The 23,155-nt window shown below is 32.6% G+C and overlaps 1 protein-coding gene and 1 long non-coding RNA gene across 4 annotated transcripts in view; one reads left to right on the forward strand and one right to left on the reverse strand.

The window, feature by feature from the left end:
* Positions 1–7,467, forward strand: part of LOC116667999 — a 40,533-nt gene extending 33,066 nt beyond the window's left edge. For both annotated transcript variants that reach the window (XR_004325017.1, XR_004325018.1), the window contains 3 exons: positions 3,147–3,282; positions 4,699–4,777; positions 7,331–7,467. This is a non-coding gene — a long non-coding RNA (uncharacterized LOC116667999). The remainder of the gene's footprint in view (positions 1–3,146; positions 3,283–4,698; positions 4,778–7,330) is intronic.
* NRDC (nardilysin convertase) overlaps positions 1–23,155 on the reverse strand; it is a 71,524-nt gene that overhangs the window by 46,176 nt on the left and 2,193 nt on the right. Inside the window, exons 2-6 of one of the 2 annotated variants that reach the window (XM_006180248.3) lie at positions 7,277–7,604; positions 4,414–4,547; positions 3,434–3,503; positions 3,196–3,277; positions 2,178–2,331 (exon numbers count right to left, since the gene is read on the reverse strand). In XM_006180248.3, coding sequence (XP_006180310.1) covers positions 2,178–2,331; positions 3,196–3,277; positions 3,434–3,503; positions 4,414–4,547; positions 7,277–7,604 — 768 coding nt within the window. The remainder of the gene's footprint in view (positions 1–2,177; positions 2,332–3,195; positions 3,278–3,433; positions 3,504–4,413; positions 4,548–7,276; positions 7,605–23,155) is intronic. The other variant, XM_006180249.3, reaches the window with a different exon arrangement.

A 23,155-nucleotide genomic window follows, 5' to 3' on the forward strand; every position in this document is an offset into this window, starting at 1 on the left:
AGTTTATTAAGAGAAGGGTCTCCTTTTAGATAGCCCACTTTGTGAACATCCTGGGCTCCAATAATTCTTGCTTTTGCCCTGAAATACTGATTAACCAAAGTTCAAATTTACTGAAATGTCACCAAGGCAAAAGCAGCTTCCATTCTCATTTAATTACTAGAGTAAACATTCAGTCATTTCCTCAACTTTTTACTTAAATGATTCAAGATACTGATAAAAAATGTGAACTCGGAGGGAATTGGATTTCATCATCTTTGAGGTGGTCAGAATTTATTCAACAAATCCTTTGCCTATTCTTTTTTCCAATGAAGTGAGTTTTTCCCATCTTTATATTTGGATATAACCAAATATAAAGTCACAGAAATTCAACTTGTCTATTACTTAAGCTTTCTTCATACATAAAGACCTATCTGTCGTGAAACTTAGGATCTAAGAACTTTGAAGCAAGAACAAACATGCAGTCATCTTCAGAGTATTCCTGGTTTTCTACGTTTACAAGAAAGATAATTTAGGGCATCATTTGTATTGCCTTCATTAATTTCTTTGGCCTCTAATCTTTTGTTTGTTATTTTGGAATTAATTTTTTAATTAGGTAAACACTGAGTATCAAATGTATGTGCTGTGAGCATGTCCTTAAGTATGTGATTAAAAGAGTTATATATAGTGCACACCTAGCATGCACAAGGTCCTGGGTTCAATCCCCAGTACCTGGATTTAAAAAAAAAAAGTTAAGAAGGTAAATTCTAAGGGGTGGGTGTAGCTCAGAGATAGAGTGCATGCATAGCATACATGAGGTCCAAGGCATAATCTCCAGTACCTCCACAAACAAAAACAAAACAAAAACAAAAACCAAAACAAAAACAAAACAAACAAAACAAGAGCTATAAAGTAGTTCATTCAATACAAGTAGACAGCCATATTTTAGATTAATGAAGAAAAACCACTATGTTGTATCCTATTATAAATGCTACTATCAAAGTAATTGTGTCAGTCTTAATGGGATTTTGGCCTTGTTTTAATGCCAAAAAATTAATGGAAAAAATTTGTTAATTTGGGGGTTTAAAAACACAAATATTTATTCCATTGAAAATAATGGCATATGGTTTCAACATATAGGAATTTACCCCACGTCAAATTAGTATTTTAAAGGATGAGACAATTTCTTTAATAAAATTGGAACTTTGTCATGTTTTGAGAAATGTTTTTGTTATTTGTGTTTTGATTTTATTTTTTTCTATAAAGAAACTGTATTAATTCATTCAAGAAATATCTGAGTGACTGCCAAATTCTTGATACTGGAGATATATCAACAAAAAATAGACCAAAATCTCTGCCTTCAGAGCTTACATTATAGTAACCAAACTCAAGATTTCTTTTTTTAGATTTCAATCTTACATTTATCTAGAACTTGGTATACCACTTTTTTCTAGTGTAGATTTTGGTCTGTAATCTTGGGATATCAAAGCTCTACTAATGCACTAACATAAACTTTCTAGAAGGCAATTTTGCAGTGAGTATACAAAAAAAAGCTTTAAAAATATGCATGCAAAAATACTCAGCAATTTCACTCCTTAGAACTTAACTAAAAGAAATAATTAAGAACGTACACAAAGATTAGGGTATTTATCATAGCATTACAATACTAGAAAACTGGAAACAATTCAGCTATCCAATAATTTGTGACTGGCTGAACAGAAAATCATGTTTATAAATTATAAAATTATATATAAAAATGATATATCTTATTTAAAAATATAAAGATATGAACAAGCTGATCCCATATATACTATAAATATACATGGTTATATTCCAAAATAGTGATCTAAAGATTATAAAACCAGAAGCAATCTTATCTCTTTTTTTGTCTCTGTTTTTCTGTATTTCCTACTAAATTAGGAAAAATAACTGCAACAGTGAGTCAACAGAGACTACACTGTTTACAAAACTCAAAAAGTATTTAAAGTATTTCAGTTTAATCTTTAATGCAAAGACTAAGTATTACAGAACAAGAATCAAGGTATATTTATAGTTTGCCCTTTTCTCCAAATAAAGTATTGTGACAACTCTACAGAATTAGAGTACTACTTGAAAACAAACACCACATAACAATGCCCAATATTTCTATTTGTAAGGTGGCATTAGATAATCAAAATAAAAATATATTTTTAGTTAGTTACCTATCCAGGGCTTCCTTGAAGTATTTTCTCTGGACATCAAACTGAAAGACTGTACGTTCACAATCAGTTGAAGCATTATCACTACCCCCGTGTTTCTTCAGGAAAGCATCAAACCCATTCTCATCTGGATATTTCAAACTACCCATGAACACCACTAAGTGGAAAGAACACAAAAATATAGACAATGTTTTTACTAACAAGGATAAAATTTCTCATATGCAAAAAAAAAAAAAAAAAAAAAACCTGGAAGAAAATATACCAATACATGAACAATGGCTATTTCTGGATAATACTTACTTTCTTTATTATGTTTTGTTTTTCTAATTTTCTATAAAGCTCACACATTACTTTTATACTCAAAAATGAAACATTTTATTTTTAATGAAAGACACATATAATTTATTTGTAAAAAGGTTAAAATAAACATAGACATATATGCAGATTAATTTCTACTATAAAAACTGATAAGGTGGTAAGTTTATCCTCAATAGCTTAGAAAACCAGAACATAAAAAATAAGTAATTCAGGAAAACAAATACAGATTTAGGTACTCATAACTACAGCATCTACATAGGTTGTACTTAGGTACATTCATAATTAAATTGAATTTTTTCTGCTTTGCTTTGGTATTAATCATGCTTTTTTCTTTTCTGTATTTCTGATGCTTTGACATCTTGGGGCCTTGCCAACTGTGTAAGATACTGACCCTTCCAAGACTACAACCTGAATTCCTAGAGATTAGCAATTTTTCTCCTTACGTGTTGGTCTTACCGTACCTGAATAATAAAGCCTACATTTTAGTATTCTAAGTGGTTTCACTCTAATCCTCAAAGCAAGTAAACTCAAAGAGATCAAAATTAAGTCTTCCCTGGTGATATTCATAATGATTTTTTTCTTAGTCTTTTTTCTTATTAAACATGTCATAATTCTACCAAACCAGTTACTTATCTTTGAAATCAATTCATACAGATTTGGAGGAAAAAACACACCCAGGAATGACAGTTTACAAAGATCTTACTGTGTTCCAAAAAGTGTGCCAGCCCGGGTAGGTCATCCGGATCAGCAAAACTCCCAACTCCAACACAAAGAGCCGCAGCAGACTGGAGTAAGTAGAACACATACAAATAGTGAGTCAATCCAAAAGGAATAATATTGTCATCTCATCTTAATGATTCACTTGGAGATGGACGTTTTCCAATAGAAAGTAACAAAATTCTTTCCCTGAGAATCAGGAGGAGCAGCAAAGTGAAACTCACCAGAACTGTGTCAGTTTCACCCTGCTGCTCCTCCTCTTGCCATCCTGCCAAATGCTGAACAGGTGCAGACCTAAGGAAAAAAGCAGAAACAGACAGAAAAAAAGCGAAGGGGGACTGGCCAGCCCACCCAAATATCATTTTGTGTCAGCATTTCAGAATTCTGAACCAAGTTTGTTTCCTGACTTATCAGATTTTGGATATCTGCAGAAGTAATATATCCAAGTAGATTATCTCTAAAGATCTCTAACCAATTGAAGGCTCTGTGTTCAGTTAACTCAGTTACTAGATGTGAAACTTCTCAATATTTTACTCAGAAAGTTTTGTTTTTATTAAAACAGGGCATAAAATAACAAGTCAGGAAAGCATCTAACAAAGATAATAAACAAATAGTTAAAAAAGAAAATCTTTAGCTATTAAAAAACTACAGAACTAGACTCTAAGGAGGCTTTTTAGTTCTTCATTTCATATTGAAGATATATAGACTACATTACTTATCAGTTGATATTCTGCCAGTACCTTGGGAAAATCAGTTTTCAACAAAATAGATGGTCAAGAGGTACACCAAACTCTGCATTTAAAATTATTAGGGCATACCATTATATCACTGTAAGTTAACAGACACAAAAAAAGGAAAGAAAAATAGTCAATCTGAATCCTTGAGGATAGAAACTTGAATTATTAACTTTCCCAAATGTTACAAATGTCAATTTTAAAAGTAACACATTTGGTGACAGACTGTTTTGATAAATGGTTACACTCTTAGAGAGCTTTAAAAAAAGAGCATGTCCCTGGTATAAAGTCTGGTAATTTGTTAGGGGGGTAAAAAAGAACATGTTTTTAGAAGAACCAAACAGCCTCACTTGATACTATAAGTCCCATTTTGAAGACTTAGGCAAATAAACTCAGTTAAAATGTGAGGGAATAATCACTTCTTCAAACCACAGTTTAACCTGTTCTGTGATGTTTAATAGATGCCTAACCTGCTTTCAGCTCCAACTACCCCAAAAAGATTTCTTGTTTCGACCATCAGGGTTGAAGATATTTTTGTATAAGTTGACTTAAACCACAGTTTATCAGTCAGCTTTGACCACAGCAAAAACAGGCTCTGCGATTGCTAGAAAAGAAATTCATACTTGAGAATTATCTACCCAAGAAATTCATACTTGAGATATTCATACCTGAAATTGACTTAAGCCCTGAACAAATCATAATTCAATATATACCATACTTAAATTTCAATCTTGTTAATCTATCAAACTTTTCAGATTACGATCAACTTCCTTCTGGGAGGAAGAAAATGGAGGAGGATAAAAATGAAGACTCAGAAGAACAATTCTTAATTAGGTAAATGTTCTCCAAAAACCTCAAACTTTTCTTCCCATTTCCCTCATAAATTCTCATGTTTATGTTAAACACAATTCACATTTTTCAAATAAAAAACCATAAAACCACTGCAAAACCCTATACTACTCTTAAGTCACCTCTTATCTAGACAACCTACTTTATTTTCCTTTTCAGACACTTATTCACTCAATGAAGCTAAATCATTTTCCATCATTATAATCATGAGGTCTTTCCTTTCACTAGTGTACCTATTGTATCTGAATCAAAACAATTTGATCTTCTCTTCAAACTATATAGGGTTCCTTTGTTCCTTTCTAATACCCAGAACATTAGCTATCAATATCTTATGGGGAAATAAATTAAGTTCTCAGAAAAGAAAGGTAGCATTGAAGCCATTTTTAAAAATGATTACTAGTATCTGACCCTGTTGCTTCTAGGAGAAGTAAACATTTACAGTTTGATGCACTTAAGCAAAATAAAAAGGGGTACCCAGTCTGTGAGTCTGTTTCTGTTTTGTAGATGAGTTCATAGTGTCCTTTTTTTTTTTTTTTTGGTTACCAGGGAAAGAAAGGAAGAAACAAGGGTGGGAGGGGATAAATTTGGGAGTCTGAGATTTACAAATGTTAGCCACTATATACAAAAATAGATTTTAAAAAAGGTAGGCTACCCAAATACTAGATGTGCATCTCCATTTGTCAAAGGGGTTCACAATTGCTGTATAAATCTAAGATATTTTAACATATCTTGACAATTGGCTGTCAAAACAATTTTTAATTTAATCCTAGAGTTTTGCTTATCAGTTGATAGAAGATATAAAGAAGCCCACAACACAAGAAAAGCTACTAACAGAAAGACTAAAATATAGAAAGAAAATTACAAAGAATATTCAGTTTTAAAGTTATAACCCAATAAGTCTTGGAGCTAAAATGGACTCCAAAATTTATGTAATCCAATTCTGTTTTAGAAATGAGAGAAAAAATGGGAAAACGATAAGGCCTAAAATCCTCCAGAAAGGTAGGGACAGAACCAGAGTTAGAACTCAGGTTTCCTGACTGTTAATATTCTTTCCATTCTTGATTTTTATCATTTCTTCCCATCTATCATTGCTTTATTTGGAATTATGAGGTCTACTTTAAATTAAAAGTGAATTTATTGATTCCTGACTTATTTATAAAGACTCTAGTATAGACTATCAAGTAGTATATACATTTTTTTTTTCAGTGTTTTGGTTTTCATCCCTAAAGCTTTCCAAGCTAAAACCACTTGGCCCATTATGCTCCCCCAAAACAAGCATCAATCATAATCTGATTAGCAAGGGGCAAACAGCTTCTTTAAAACATGACTCAATCCCTCAAAACAACTCTATGAAAGAACTGGCACAATCTTCTTTAAAAAAATAATTTTTTCAAGGCTTTAAAAGATCTGCTACTCAGTTATACATAACTATTTTTTCTTTTAAGAATTGTTAATGCAATAAAACATTAAATAAAATACTGAAAATGAAAAAAATTAATTTTTTCCAGGAAGAGCACCTATCAGAGGATTTATTTAAGACATATCACCATAAATTGATAGAATATTATAAACTGACTACACTTCAATTTAAAAAAAATACCAGAAATTGACACATTGTAAACTGACTATACTTCAATGAAAAAAAAAAAAAGACGTATCTACTACTTATATCTCACATCTTCACACTTTGAAGGTGGACTTTATAGTATAACACATTTGACATTTAGATTTTAGTGTTAATAATCTGATATCTGAACTTTAATGGCTCCAGAATATTATCCTCCAATATAGGTACTTCCTACTGCAAAATAGAAGGAATTCTTCAAAAAAAAAAAAAAAAAAAAATCCAGAGAGGAAAATTCTATCAAGCTCTATTTATCTATTCACTGTTATTATATATTACACTAAGCTCAACTCCCCATTTCTACTCCAGTTTTTTCAATTTACTTGTTATTTGTCCAGACCTTTGGTGCTTTGCCATAAAAAGAGATACACCACAATCAATTATCTAGATAGAAACTACCCATGAGGGCTCTTAGAACCCCAGTCCCAGGTAAAGACTCTTCACTAGCCTTTTCTTTTGCTTTTTCCAGTCTCTCCAAAGACAATACACTATCTTATTCCTCTATCCCAAGCTAAGAATTATGCAGATCCTCACCCCTAGGAATTTGTTTTTTAAACATATAATGTGTACAAATACACATAAATTCAAATACTACCAGCGATCATCTCTAAGAGTTATGGTTATGGGCAGCTTTTATATTTTTGTTTTTCTTTATTTTCCATTAGCTTCTGAAATGAGTATTTGTCATTTTTATAATCAGAGCAAAATGTTCTTAAAAATATAATCTTTATACAGAATAAAAAGACCTTTACTGAAGGTCAAAAGACAGATATATACTTTAATTATGAGATAAAACATAAGTTTAAAACTTATCCCAAAGAATTCCCCAACTAGAAAAAGATAACAGACATGATTCACACCTGTTTTTCAGTGGTTTTCTTTCTAACTTCTGCTCTCTCTTCTAATTCTTCCAGTTCATTATCCTCGGTATCAAGATCATCATCATCATGTTCATCATCATCATCGTCAAACTCATCTTCATCATCAAAACCCTCTTCATCATCATCTTCTATTTCTGCTCCAGAGTCTTCATCATCGTCGTCATCGTCGTCATCATCATCGTCATCATCTTCTTCTTCTTCTTCCTCTTCTTTCTCTTCATCATCTGTTGCATCACCCATTTTACCTTCCATATTACTTAGGTCTGAAATCAAAAGTGCTTGCAAGCCATTTTGTAATTTGATGTATCTAAAAAAAAAAAAAATTACAACACATTTGAGTCAGCTACTCATTACACTACACCAACATGATCAGCTTAGCAAAATTAAAAAAAAAAAAAATCCGAGTACACACACACACACACACAAAACCCAATACTATTTTTAAACTAATAAAAAACAGTTGCTTCTGGGGAGGAGAACATCAAAAGCTTATCAGTTTCTAAGTACTTAGAAGGAAAAGATGAGAGAGACACTTCATTATTTGTATTTTCTATATACAGGCAAATATATAACATTTGTATTTTTAATTTCAAACTATGAAAATATATTCACCTATGCAAAAACTAAATTTCAGAAGTTAAACACAGTCAACAAACCCACCATCAGCCTCTTTTACTATTTTTTCAGTTTATAAGTACTTAATAAACATTTTGCCACACAAGAAGACTTAACCTACAAGAAACACATCATTCAATATACAGGGCAGTCATATCAGCTTAAATATTAAACAAAATCTCATTATATTTAAACCGTGTTGATTCTCATTGGAACAATGTATTTGATGTTTTACAACAGTCTCCAAAGCTGCTTTTATGGACTAAGAAAACGGTTTTAAGTTAACTCTAAGTTTGTTCTAAGAAAACTAAGTCCCACAGAATGATAATCCTTTAGGAAGATGATTATCCTATTCAGTAAAACTGTTGTGCCAGTTTGATGACTGGGGACCTACTACATTTATACTCATTCTTTGATATGTTAGTCAATAAGCATTTACCAAGCAGCCTTAGTTTAACAGATACCACCTTACATTAAGGTAAAAAGAATAAAACCACACTTCTCACCCTTAGGCACTTATTGTCTAGTACAATACAGAATGATAGAGGTAAACACAGAATGTTAGAAAGAAGGAAGCAATCAGGGAAGAACTCTTTAGACAAGGTACACTTAACTCGAGCACTGAAAATGAAAATGAAACAAAAAAAAAAGTTACTAGCAGAAACTGGGGAAAATAACGTGCAAAGAAAGACAAGAAAAAAGGAGCCTCTGGGTCAAGATGGAAGACTAATGAACACATGGATTTATCTCCTTTCCATGTAAAAAATCACATTTAAAAAGAAAACAGAAGAAAAGATGTAATGGTTGCTTTTTGTTTTAGTTTTGTTTGAGAATACAATCTCAACAGAAAATAGAAAAGGATGCTGTTAGCAGATCAAAGTTCAATTAATCAGATTGATGAAGAAAACAGAAAAGAGGGCCATAGGCCTAAACACACATAAGGGATTAGTTCTTCCCAAGTAAGTCAAAAAAGCCTATGCTCCAGGTCAGTAAATGAACAGTAGGTAGAGCATCAAGAAAAGAAGCTCAATTATTAATTGAACTGGAAACAACCCAAATATCTACTGACAGCAAAATGGAAAAACCATGGTATGTTCACACAATGGAATTTTCACATAATGGAATTACTATAAAACAGGGAAATATATAATCCAAAAACAAACTACAACAATTATAATCTTAAAAACATAATAATGAGTGAAAGTAGTAAGTCACAAAGGACTACATACCATATGAACACCATTTATATAAAGTCAAAAAACAAGCAAAAGTAAACAGCATATTGTTTGTACGTACATAAATATGATAAAAACTTTTTTAAATCAAAAGAAGGATAAACACAAAATTCAAAATCGCTGTTGTAGGAGGACAGCATGGGAGGATACTGAGGGAGCATGTGGAGAAGAATACTGAAATAGATGCTAGTTTTTAAGTTGAGTAATAGGTTATTCATTTTGGGATTTATGATCCACCACTTAAATAAAAGTTACACATTTTCTTTACATATATCAAATATTATGGCCTTATAAGTTTCTTAAATGATAATTAAAGAACTTCAGCAGTAATAACTTGGCCAATCAGGCCATGCTTGCCTGTGCCAAATAATCAAACAGCAGTAGGACATGTTAAAATTGAAAAACTGTTTTCTAAGAATGTGAACAATCTGTCTAGAAATGAATTCTAGGATGAATCTTAGAGACACAGAACATCAGAGTAGTAGACATTAAGGCAGCTTTAAAAGGAAGAGGGGGCAGGTGGGAAGGAGACCACTTAGATTTTGTAAAGCGCTTTTTTTTTTTAATAGCTTAAAATTTTCAAAAATAGAGAACACAAGGAGAAAAAAAAAATAAAGGCATTCTACTTTCAAAATGATCATATGCATCCTACCTGCAAAATAAATCACAAATATGTAACTTCTTATCGACACCATAGCTATTTCCTTAGTCTATGCTGTCACTATTTCTAGTCTCATAACCAGTCTCCCTGTCCATTCTAACTTCAATACCCCAGTTTACTCCCGACTCCCACCCCACACACACACCTCAAGTCTGTCCTTAGCAGCCTGCAGAAAGCAGATCAGGTGTATTATGGGCTAAATTTCATAACTCCAAAAGTCATGTTAAAATTCTAACTTCAGAATATGACTGTATTTAGAAGTAAGGCCTTTAAAGAGGTGATTATGTTAAAATGAGGTCATTGTGGTGAGCCCTAATCTAATCTGACTGAAGTCCTGAAATTTGAACACAGATTAAAAACCAGGTGCGGACAAAGCAAAGAAGGTGACCGCCTGCAAGTCAGAGAGGCCTCAGGTAAAAAAATCAAACCTACTAACAACTTGATCTTGGACTTCTAACCTCCAGAATTAAAAGAAAATAAATTTCTGTTGCTTAAGCCATTCAGTCTGTGATAGTCTGTTATGGCAGCCCTGACAAACTAATGCAAGGTCATTTCCCTTTTCAAAAACCATCAATGGCTTCCCATAATGCTTGGAATAAAATTCCAAATCCTTATCAGGGCCTAGAAGGCTCCACATAATCTTATCCCCACTACTTCTCCAATCTTCTTTCCTACCACTCTTCCATCATTCTCTTTGCTGATTTAGTTTCTGACTTTATTGTTCTTTCTTGAAATCTGTTCCATCTCTTCTAAGTCTTTGCTAAAGTGTCCCCTTTTCAAAGATGCCTTCCCTGACCACACTATTTAACATAGCACTCCAGTCAGTTCCTACCCTCCTTTTATCCTGTTAATTTTTTTTCACACCATTTAACATCACTTGTTTTTGTTTTCTGAATTTTCTGCCTGTACCTTTAGAATGTTAGCTCTGAAGGCATAGCTGTATCCCCAGCACCTAAGACAATGCTTGGCACTTTCAAACACTGAAGAAGTACTTGTTGAATGAACAAAAAAATGTTAATGCCTATAGGGGGCCTGATACATGATAGGTACTTAATATCTGCTAAATGAAACAAGATTCTCAGGCAGTTTTATAAAAATAAGTAGAATTATGTGTACACATATACACATTAAATGTATATAAAGGTACAGCAAAAAAACTATAAGAATACAAACCAAATGTAACACAAACATAACAACTGAGAGAGGAATAAAAGCAGAGCAAGATACAAGAACTTTCTTGCTTTGCTCTATAATTTCTATATCTTTTCTAATCTTTTATATTAAAAATATAATCATTTATTATTTGTATAGTAAAAATCCAAAACCCACTCCTTAACAAACTAAGAACATACACACACACAAAAAGCCCTTAGCTTTACAGAGAGTTAACTTCCATAAATCAACATCAAATCCATCTAAAGACAGTCATGGACAAAATGCTCTTTATCATCACTTCTATTCAAAACTATATTAGAAATCCTAGTCAATGAAAACAGATCCACAATACAAATAAAAAGAATTACAAGGCAAAGATATAGAAAGCTAAAATAATTCACTGCAAAATATATGATTACCTAGAGAATGCAAGAAAATGTAAAAAAAGAAAAAAAAACGATTAGTATAGTTTTAAATAGTTCAGCAAAGCATCCAAAATCAAGAACCATGAACAAAATTATGAATTTCCTATATACCAAAGATAACCAATTAAAAGGTAACCAATTAAAATGAGATTTAAATACAAGGTCCTATTCACAAAAGCAACAGAAACCATAAAATACCTCAATTTATACCTAATAACAACAGTACGTATATTAAAGGTATTAACATACATCTTAATGCATTTAATCTTCATAATAACCCTACTGAGTTATTATTCCCATTTTATGGATAAGGAAACTAATGCACAAAAAAAGGAGTTTTATTTGCCTAAGCTTAGCAAGTAGCATGGCACCAGAAGCCATTCTTTTCACTACTACTCAACACATCTAACACAAGGAAAACTAAAAAACTATACAAGAGAAAATAACAGACTTGACTAGTCATACCATGCTGTTGTCAGGGAACATCCAATATTGCAAAGACATCAATTTTTCCCTAAAATTAATCTATAAATTCAAGGCAACACCAATTTAAAACACCCAATAAGTTTCTGTGTGTGTAACTTGGCATACTGATTCTAAAATTCATGTGGACAAAAAAAAACACAAAAATGCCAAGAACATTTTGAAAAGGGAAAACTCCCTTACCAATTATAAAAATATAGTATTTTAAAGCAGTCAAAATTAAAGAGTATGCTGACACAGGAACATCTACAGATCAATTAAAGAAAACAGGTTCTAGAAACAGAGCAATGATTATAATATTGTTGCAACACTGTTTATTGTGATTCAATAAATGATGCTGAAATAGGCAATTTATTTAGGGAGACAAAATAGCCACCTCTCTCTTACACTCAACACATATAAATTCCACACAGATTACAGAGCTAAAAGAAAAAAATGTTTTAAAATTATTTGAGAAAATATTGTTATAATATTGGAATGAAGATTTGTGCTAAACAAGACACAAAATCTAGAAGCCATAAAGGAAAAAAAAGAAAGATTTCACTATAGTCTAATTTAAAACTTTTCTGAAACAAACATCATAAACAGAATCAAAGAGCAAACTACATACTGAGCGAAAAGATTAACAATATATAAGAGTTCCTTCAAATCAGTAAGATCAAAAAAAAAATGAAAAATAACAGGTTTAGAAATATAGACAATATTTCAAGAAGAAATAAGATGGTCAATAAATGAAATGATGCTGAACCTCACTAGAAATCAAAGATAAATTAAAACAAAATATTTTTCATCCAGCAAATTAGCAAAATTAATTAATTAATTAAAATTACTTCTATTGAACACTACAAGGGGACAGAGTATTCTCACACAGTTGCTTATGAATCTCAACTAGTACAGTATTTTTGTAGGAGAATATGGCCATATCTATTTTTTCTTAAAAATGTAAACTCTGCATACGTTCTAACCCGGTAATTTCATTTCTAGGTATCTTATGGAAATATTCACACACACAATGAGGTATCAACAGTGTTCACTGAAGCAAAATTTCTGATAGGAAAAAAGTGGAAATCATGCAAATGTTCACAGAAAAATATAGCCATAACACAGTATACTTTACTATACAGCCTTTAAGACCTCATTTTCACATATAGAGAGAAAATAGTTAGCAAATCAGCTTCTATCCTTAAATTGCTATTTCTAGACCTAGATAGATAGTGCTAAATCATTATAGGTCAAAAAAGGATACTTGGGGGCCTAACTTTATAATTATATAACCTATCATTACCTACCCCCCAACCATGTAGTCTCAATTGTTTACATGTATATGTGTATGTATTTATAAAAATTTTTGGAGGTGTAGGGCTCTTCTAAGATGAATAAGAAAACCTCTCTCCCTCTAGCTTACTCAACTTGTCTTCCTTTATTTGGTTTCATTCTCCCACTGCTCCTGTACTAACTATAAAGATCAAAGTAGATTTTTCAAACCAAGTCCAAGAATCAAGAATATAGTATTATTCTTTTTATATTAAAGTACCCACCCACTCATCTTTATTTGTTCCTTAATAAAATAAACCAACCTTTTGTGAAACCACTTTCAGTCACTAAAACTACCAGATTAAGAGATCATGTATTTAAATCCAAAAATACTTGAGACCACATGGTGGGGGGGAGGGAAGGAATAGTGACAATGTACATAATTACAAAGTACCCTCTTCTGACCTAGAAAGATGTACTGTCTGTCTAGACCTGGAATTAACAATTTAAGGCTAGAGCTTTAGTCATTAATTACTCTATAGCACATTTGGAACTTTAGACATCTTTGCAGTTTAAAGCTGCAGACCTGGTTAAGAAGTCCATAAAAGAACTAATATTGTTATGCCAAACAAAGCATTAAAAATCAAATTCCCATCTAGCTTTGCCTACAATTCTAGGCCAGCTGCAACTCTGAAGTTGAAAGAGCCCACACAGTAAAGCTGATATGGCCTGCCTAAGTCAGCTAAAGCCTTCTTACCCAAGCTGTATTAATTGAAAGCTGATCATACAACTATTTAAAAAGAGACAAAATACAAAAAGTGAAAAAAAAGACTTACTGCAGTATAGTTCTTCCAAATAAACAAGCTCAAAAAATCCACATGCCTCTCTACTTCTTAAAATATAATACCAAGTCACACCATTTAGGATCCAGCAGGAGACTTTTTTGCTCCCCAAATGGCCCTTCCCCATTTCTCACGTTTCCTCGTCTATGATCAGCTGTTAGGTTATTAGGTGTTACTGATGATTTTAATAATGGCCCCCGCTGTGACCTGGTCAATCTTCCCAGAAAGAGTTGGAGTCCCATCCCTTGAATCTGGGCTAGCTTTGAAAACTTTGCCCTATAATTTGTGGTGAAAATGATGTGTGAAGTCCTAGAGCCTAGGCCTCAACATGTCTTGCAGTTTCTGCCTCCCCTGTTTTGGGACTCAGCTGCCACATCCAAAAGTTTAAGCCAGACTATGAATGAGGTTATATTATGTGCAGAAAGAAGGCCCACCTTCTAGCTGTCCCCATCAAGGCCTGAGACATGTGACTGAAGCCATCTTAGACCCCCTAGCTCCACCAACCCATGAAACAAATGCAGCCACACAAGTGAGCCCAGGTAAAAGCAAGAAAAAAACTGCCTGGCCATCCCACAGAATATAATAAAATCACTGTGCTTTCAGCCACTTAAACTCTGAGGTGAACTATTACACAGCAATGTTAATATACTGGGAGGACTCAAATGATTGCACAAATCCATGTCTGGATATAGACCCAAATGAGTTTAAAGCAGGGACTTAAACAGGTTTTGTAAATCAATGTTCATAGCAACATTATTCACAACAGCTAAAAGGTGGAAACAACCCAAATATCTATCAACAGATGAATGGATAAACAAAATGTGGTATATACATATGGGGAACGTTATTCAGTCTTAAAAAGGAAGAAAATTCTAACACATGCCAAAACATGGATGAATTTTGAAGATACTATGCTAACTGAAATAAACCAGATACAAAAGGACAAATATTGTATTTGTCCTACATACATGAGGTAATGTAAGGCAGTCAAATTCATAGATAGAAAATAGAATGGTAGTTACCAGGGGTTAGGGGGAGGAGGGAATGGCTCAGGGTAAAGACTAAAACTTTTCTGAAGAACAGCCTTCAACCACTATCAAACACCAAACTGCTTTGGAAATAAGCTTTTGCTGTAGTTTTCATAATGTTTCTTAATGAATCCAACCCAAAATTACAAAACAGTGCTTGTATGCCTTGTATACCTTACAGTAAAGTCATCCCAACAACAACTAGTATTACCTGAATTACAAGCAATAGCAAGCTTCTTTATACATTTCCTGTGCTGTCAAAAGTTAAAATAAGAAGCCACATCTCCATTCCCACACAGATTTGCAGCAGATATGTTTTCCAAGCAAACTACAGTTCCAGTGGTGTTTTTCAGACATCGGTGAAAGCACAAAGGAAATTTCCTCATTTCAAAGTCCTTTTAACTGTGCAATTGAGGAGCTTCCAACTAATTTTCAATCATAATTAATCCACAATATAATGATACCCTTAATGGCAAAAAAGATCGGAGAAGAAACTAACAGAATTCTATAAATGCCTTCCAAGCAATGAATATGCTCAAATAAAATCAATGCTTATGAACTAACCAGTATCTGGCAGTACTTTTCAGCTGTGAAAACACATTTTGAAAGATGGAATATATAAAATCTCATTGTAAATCAGTATTAACAGATGACACATTTGCAATCAACTTTAATGAAAGGGAGCATCAACTTTGAACCCCTCCCAAAGCAAAACGTTATCTCCCAAAAACAAAAACAAAAAAGAATTCCACTCTTCTTACTAGTAGAACTATATTACCAAATAAGTACTATTGTTATATTTTGAACTTAATTAAAAATTTGCAGAAATTTGTTTTCTTTCCTGTCACGTAGGTACCTACATAATGTCCTTAATTTTGCCTCTTGACTGACAAAGCCTAAAATATTTATTATCTAGCTCTTTACAGAAAACATTTGGTCACCTCTAGGATATAGACTTTTCAAAAGGTATGCATGGACAACTGGTTGTCCATATTGTTAAAAAAAAATAGTAATAAAATTAGATCCTTACCTAAGCATAAAAAGCAAAGCTACAAAACTTTTAGAAGAAATAAGCAAAAACCATAAATAAATATAAATCTAATTAAATTTTAAGACTATAAACAAAAGGTAATGATAAACTATATAGATTTAGACAATGTAACTCATATAACCAGCAAAAGATTATTACTTAAAATATGTAAAGAATTCTCAGAAGTCAATTTTAAAAAGGAAAAAAAATATCCAATAGAAAAATGGGTGGTTCATAAAAAGAAATCAAAATGGCCAGGAAACATGAAATAATGCTTGATTTTATTAGTAATAGGGAAAATATAAATTGAAAAATTTAAAGAGAGAAATATTTCCCAGAGATCAAATTCTCAATTTTTTTTTAAAAAAAATCTAACAATATCAAGAATTGGGAGGAATGTATAGAAGCAGGAACTCTGGTATAAGTGTAAAATAGTACAACCAATCAGAAGAGTACTTTTGGTATAGTAAGTTTAAAAATTAGTCATTTCACCTATGCTCTGAAAACTATAAGATGCTGAGGAAAGAAATTGAGGACACAGATGGAAAGATACACCATGTCCTTGGACTGGAAGAATCAATATTGTTAAAATGGCTATACTACCCAAGGCAATATACAGATTCAGTGCAATCCCTATCAAATTACCAATGGCATTTTTCACAGAACTGGAACAAAAAAATTTAAATTCATATGGAAACAGAGAAGATCCCAACTAGCCAAAACAATCTTAAGAAAGAAGAACAGGCTGGAGGAATCATGCTCCCTGACTTCAAAGCTAAAGTAATCAAAACAGTATGGTACTGACACACAAAAAAACCAGACACATAGATCAGAGGATCAGGATAGAAAGTCCAGAAATAAATCCATGCACTTTTGGTCAATTAATCTATGACAAAGGAGACAAGAATATACAATGGAGAAAAGACAGTCTCTTTAATAAGTGGTGCTGGGAAAACTGGACAGCTACATGTAAAAAAATGAAGTTAGAACATTCTCTAACATCATATACAAAAATAAACTCAAAATTTATTAAAGACCTAAATGGAAGACAGGATACTTTAAAACTCCTAGAGGAAAACACAGGCAGAACACTCTCTAACATAAATCACAGCAATATTTGTTTCAATTTGCCTTCTAGAGAAATGGAAATAAAAGCAAAAATAAACAAATGGGGCCTAATTAAACTTAAAAGCTTTTGCACAGCAAAGGAAACCATAAACAAAATAGAACGACAACCTTCAGAATGGGAGAAAATATTTGTAAATGAGGAGACTGACAAGGGATTAAGTTCCAAAGTTATATATAACAGCTTATACAGCTGAAAAAAAAAAAACAAAAAAAACCCCAAACAACCCAATTAAAAAAATGGGCAGAAGATCTAAATAGCCATTTCTCTGAAGAACACAGAGATGGCCAAAAGGTACATGAAAAGATGCTTAACATCATTAATTATTAGAGAAATGCAAATCAAAATTACAATGTGGAGGGGGAGGATATAGCTCAGTGCTAGAGTGCATGCCTAGGATGTACAAGGTACCTCCATTAAAAATAAATAAATAAATAAATAAATAAATAAATAAATAAATAAATTAATAAATACCTAATTACCTCTCCCCAAAACAAACAAACAAACAAAAAAATTACAATGAGGTATCACCTCACACTGGTCGGAATGGCCATCATCAAAAAAGTCTACAAATAATAAATACTGGAGAGGGTGTGGAGAAAAAGGAACCCTCCTATACTGTTGGTGGGGATGTAAATTGGTGCAGCCACTATGGAGGACAGTATTGAGGTTCCTTAAAAAACTAAAAATAGTTACTACATGATCCAACAATCCCACTCCTGTGCATATATCTGGAGAAAACTTCAACTCAAAAAGATACATGCATCCCAATGTTCATAGCAGCTCTACTTACAATAGCCAAGACATGGAAGAATCTAAATGCTCATCAACAGATGAATTGATAAAGAAGGTGGGGGGGGTGTATGTATATATAGGTAGATATAGATACACACACACAATGGAATATTACTTAGCCATAAAAAGAATGAAATAATGCCATTTGCAGCAACATGGATGGACTTAATAGATTATAACACTAAGTGAAGTCAAACAGAAAGACAAATACCACATGACATTCCTTCTAAGTGAAATCTTAAAAAAAATGATACAAATGAACTTATTTACAAAACAGAAATAGACTCACAGACATAGAAAACAAATTTATGGTTACCGAAGGGGATAAATTAGGAGTTTGGGATTAACATATAAAATAGATAACCAGCAAGGGGCTACTGTATAGCAATGGGAATCATATTCAATATTTTATAATAACCTATAATGGAAAAGAACCTGAAATACATATATATATATATATGAGTCACTTTGCTGTATACCTGAAACTAACACAACATTGTAAATCAACTAAACTTCAATTTTTTTAAATTTAGTGATTTCACTTATACGTATATAGAAAAACTCTCAAATGTGTACATAAGGTGTCATGTATAAAAATGTCCACCAAAGCATTGTCTTAAAACATGTGAAAGGAATAATGTATACTGCTTACAGATACATGTATATTTAATAAGAAGTATAAAAATATACATAGGAATGGTATATATACCAAATTCAGATAATGGTTAACACTGAAAAAAGAGGACAGGGAATGCAATAGGAGTGGGCAGTATCCAAAGAGCTTCAAGTATATCTACATGGTTTTATTTCTTGAAAAAAAAAATCGATCTAAAATAAAAGAAATAAAATGATACAAAAAGAAAAGACTGAAAAACATATCCTTATATAACAATCAGGCCAGAGGAGAAAAGGATGAAGAGTCAGAGATGGAAGCAAGACTACAAGAAAGACATTATTTTAGGCACTGGACATACAGTGGTGAACAAAGTCTTTGCTCTAATGAAGAAGTAAATACATAGAATATCAAAAGGTAAATAAGTGCTATGAAGAAAAATAAAATAGAATAAGAAAGAGCATGAAGTGGGGAACCTAAGTAAAATTGTCAGAGTGCTATTTAAAGCCACAAGACTGGATGAGACAATATTTGGAGCAAAGGTAGACAGGGAAGAGAAAAAAAAGTCCAAGGACTGAGCCCATATACTCCCAAATTTAGAGATCAAGGAGATAAGGAGGAATCTTGCAAATGAGGCAGAAAGAGAACTAAGAACAGTACTGACCTGGAAGCCAACTGAATAAAAAGCATTTCAAGAAGTAAAGAATGATCACCTGTGTCACAAGATACTGAAAGGTCAAGTAAGATAAGAACTTGAGAACTGACTAATTTTAAGGGTTATTGGTGATCTTGAAAATAGCTATTTTGGTATGCAATAGTGACAAGAGTCCACTATGAGTTCAAGAAATAATGGGAGTAGATAAACAGCAAAATTTTAGTACAGCAACTGTTTTAACAAGCTTTGCTATCAAGGAATAGAGAAATCTGTGTAGCTGGAAAGGCACAGTTCCAAGGGAATGTGAGTAACGAAATGTTTTTCCCCTGAAGATAGGAACAATCACAGCATATCTGTATGCTCATGGGAATGATCCAGTAAAAGGGAGAAATTGGTGATGCACGATGGAAGGGGAACAATTGTTGGAGTAATTGGTGGATGGGATCAATAAAGAGGGGATGGTGGCCTGTGCACAAGTGAAGAGATGGATCTTAGGAGCACAGACAGTTGATTTATTAATAACAGAAGAGAAGGCATGCAACGATGCAAAGAAACAAAGTCCTTCTCTACAAAAATTTCAGCACAATAAAGGGGAAAGACAAACAGTACTTACAAAAATATGAAACAGCTTGAAAAAAAATTGCTACAGGGGCACACAAGAGCGTAAATAAAATAACTCACATGTAGGAGGGAAAGATTAAAGGGAAAGAGTCAAAGGGTTCACAGAGAAGGTAATGCTTGAATATGCAAGGCAAACATGACCAAAGAGCACAGCATGTGCCAAGAAAAGTAGAACAAAACAGCACAACAAAAGATGAAGCTAGAAAGTTAAGAACCAAAAAATGGAGCAACTTAGATCTTATCTGCCAATGGTTAAGAACTTTGCTTAGAAGGAACCAAATGAGAGAAAATAATCCATTTGCACTCTAATTAGTACTCATTACCTGCTCAGTAATGTATTTTCATAGAATAGGATTTAGGCTATCATGTAATAAGAGCACTATCTAAAAAGGTTACTGCAAAGATTAAATGAGATAATCTACGTAGACTCCTTAGAATAGTACTTAGTACCTAGTAAGCACTCAACAAATACCAGCTGTTATTAGGAGATCAAAGACTATTGTTGGTAGTGGTAATAAAAATAAAAAATCTCTATAAACATCTCTCCATAGGACCAAGTGAACTTTCCAAACTACAATCTACTTCTAACCTTTAGAAAACAGTTTAATTCGGGGCCAATGTAACCGAGCCCACCATCCCTGCCAAACACACATACATACATACACAGTAGAAAGGAACTATAATCTACTCAGTTTCCTGTGAGTTGGTTAGGCTTAATGACTGACTTCATTCTTAGAACCAGAATGAATATGAGACTTATGTCAGAGTGGAAGTCCTACAACAAACCAACTTCTTGTCTGCCAGTTCCCCCAATTAATGAATATCCTAGAAACAGACTAGATCATCAGAGGTTACCCTCCATATCTACCAAACCCATTAAGATTGGGTCTACACACAAAGGATTCAATTGAGAATAAACAAGCTTCTACGGTTAAGAAAAGCTGATAATCCAAATTATCTTATAAAACGGTAAATGATTAAATTATGGACTTCTGAGTAGAGAAAATATACTGAAAAACACTTAAGAAAATGTTCACGACACTGCTAAACATGGTATTATACAGTTTAAAAATTATAAATTTATAAATGCATAGCAAAAAGAAATAACGGTTATAAAAACATTACCAGTGATTAATGCTGGATAGAATGGTTACGGGGAATTTAAAATTTTTCCTGTTATCTAAATTTCCTCCATGGACCACAGAATACTTTTGTTTAGTGATTTATCTTTTTCAATTACTAAAAAGTAAACAACTCAAGTCAACTCTCTTCTCCTTTTCCCTAGAGAAATAAGCCTGGTGAATATCATTTCTAATCATTTCTGTATATACCTAAACATAGAAAATTATCTTTTAAGTAGACATGTAATAGGAGGTGTTGTTTTGTGAGGTTTTTCTCTTTTTAAAAATGGAATTATACAATATTATTTTGGTTTGCAACTGGGTTTTTTCATTCAATAGTAAATAAAAGGACACCCTTCCACATCAATATATAAAACCATCTATCTATTCTTAAAGCTATATATTATTTTCATTGCAGAATGGTATAATAATTTTTAGCCAACCAATGGACAATAAAGTTGTTGCCAATTTTTTGCTATTTGTTACACTGCTGCAAGTATCATTTAATAATTGCGAACATATTAAAAGAATAACTTAACATTTGAATTCTTACTATGTGTCAACTACCACAAGTTTCTACATGAATTAAATATACTACAGTATCACCATATATTACTATTTGTATAATTTATATTTTTTTCTCTGTAACCTGCCTATTCAAGTTGTCTTCTCTGAAAATCAAGTAATTATTTTTAAAAACTTGCCAAGGTAAAAATTTGATCTAAAAAATTTCTAGCAGAATATCCCCAAAAGTTCCATGAAAATGCCTGGCATATGGGCACTCATACATTTATACATTCTACAAATACTATTTGAAAACTATGTTCTGGGAGTGAACAAAACAGATATGATCTCTGGATTCACAAGTCTTTACCCAAGCAAACATTTGTTACGCTGAGTTAATAGGAGTAAAGCAAAAAATAAGTAAGTAAAATAAGAAAGAAATAAAGACAGACAGACAGACATCAATTAGAGAAAGATTAGAACCGTAAGTGCACACCATTCAATACACAATTATAATTACTTCCTTCTTTTGTTCTTTTTTGTTGTTGTTGTTGTTTTGGTTTTTTCTTATTTTTTTTTCACAATTATAATTACTTATTAAAACAGTCTTGCTACGTCCTGTGGCAAGCTACTACCTTCAGATTAATCTTCTTAAAATACTGCTTTACCTGTGTCATTTTCATGCTCAAAAAGAACTTAACTTCTCTATCAGTATTTCCCAAGTTTACTTCACCCATTCTTTGCACTAGCTATTTCAAACCTTCACCACTAAAGGATTCCCTTATGTTTCCCACTACTTCCCCTACAACTTCTTAGAGGACCACTTAAGTAGACCTCAATGCCTGTTTTACGGGGAAAAAAAAGTCCCTAATCCTTCCAGAACAGAAGGAAATCAACACTTCCCAAACATTTATACAGATCAGAAAAAAAGCAGAATAGATGTCCTAGAGGTATAATAAACACTTCAAAAAAAGCTTAAAACAAATTATATGTACAGAAGTAAAATTCCACACGCTATTACTTAATGAATGGAGACTGGTAAATATTTTGAGGTGTTATTTTCATCAAAATATTCCTTTAATCAGGTCCACCTCTGGTGCTTATTCACATATTCAAAAGACATATAATTATACTAAGGGATATGTACTATAATGGACCATGTACCAAGTATTACTGAAATACAGTGAAAGGACAGATTAGTTCTGCCTAGAAAGGCTTCACAGAATAACATCTGAGCAAGTCCTGGAAGGGTAATTCAGCTCTCTGGGCTGCAGATGCTTCATGTCTGCTTCTGGTTACAAAATTCAGAGAATTTAACTTTAGATTGGGTTAGTCTTTAAAAAATCATCCAGTAAAGGTTTTCCACCTTTATTTTAAAGTAACAAAATCTTTTCTTTAAAAGTCTAATTGGAACTTTAACATATAAAACAGATAAAAGTGAACCTGCTCTTTTGGAAGGAGAGCAAGTTACCAGAAAACAATGCTATTCTTAATCGACCTCCTTCACTTTAAAGTAAGAAAACTAAGACATTAAGAAGGATGATCATTTGGCAAAAGACCACAAAAAGAAATGCAACTTACTCAAAGAATTACCTTTTAAGCATTATCTCCTCACTGAAGTCTTTTCTAACTTTCTCCTCAGGTATATTTGGCACTACTTAACTTTATTCCTCAATATACCTACCACATACTTCT

The sequence above is a fragment of the Camelus ferus genome, chromosome 13, assembly GCF_009834535.1.
Source record: "Camelus ferus isolate YT-003-E chromosome 13, BCGSAC_Cfer_1.0, whole genome shotgun sequence".
Lineage (NCBI taxonomy): Eukaryota > Metazoa > Chordata > Mammalia > Artiodactyla > Camelidae > Camelus > Camelus ferus.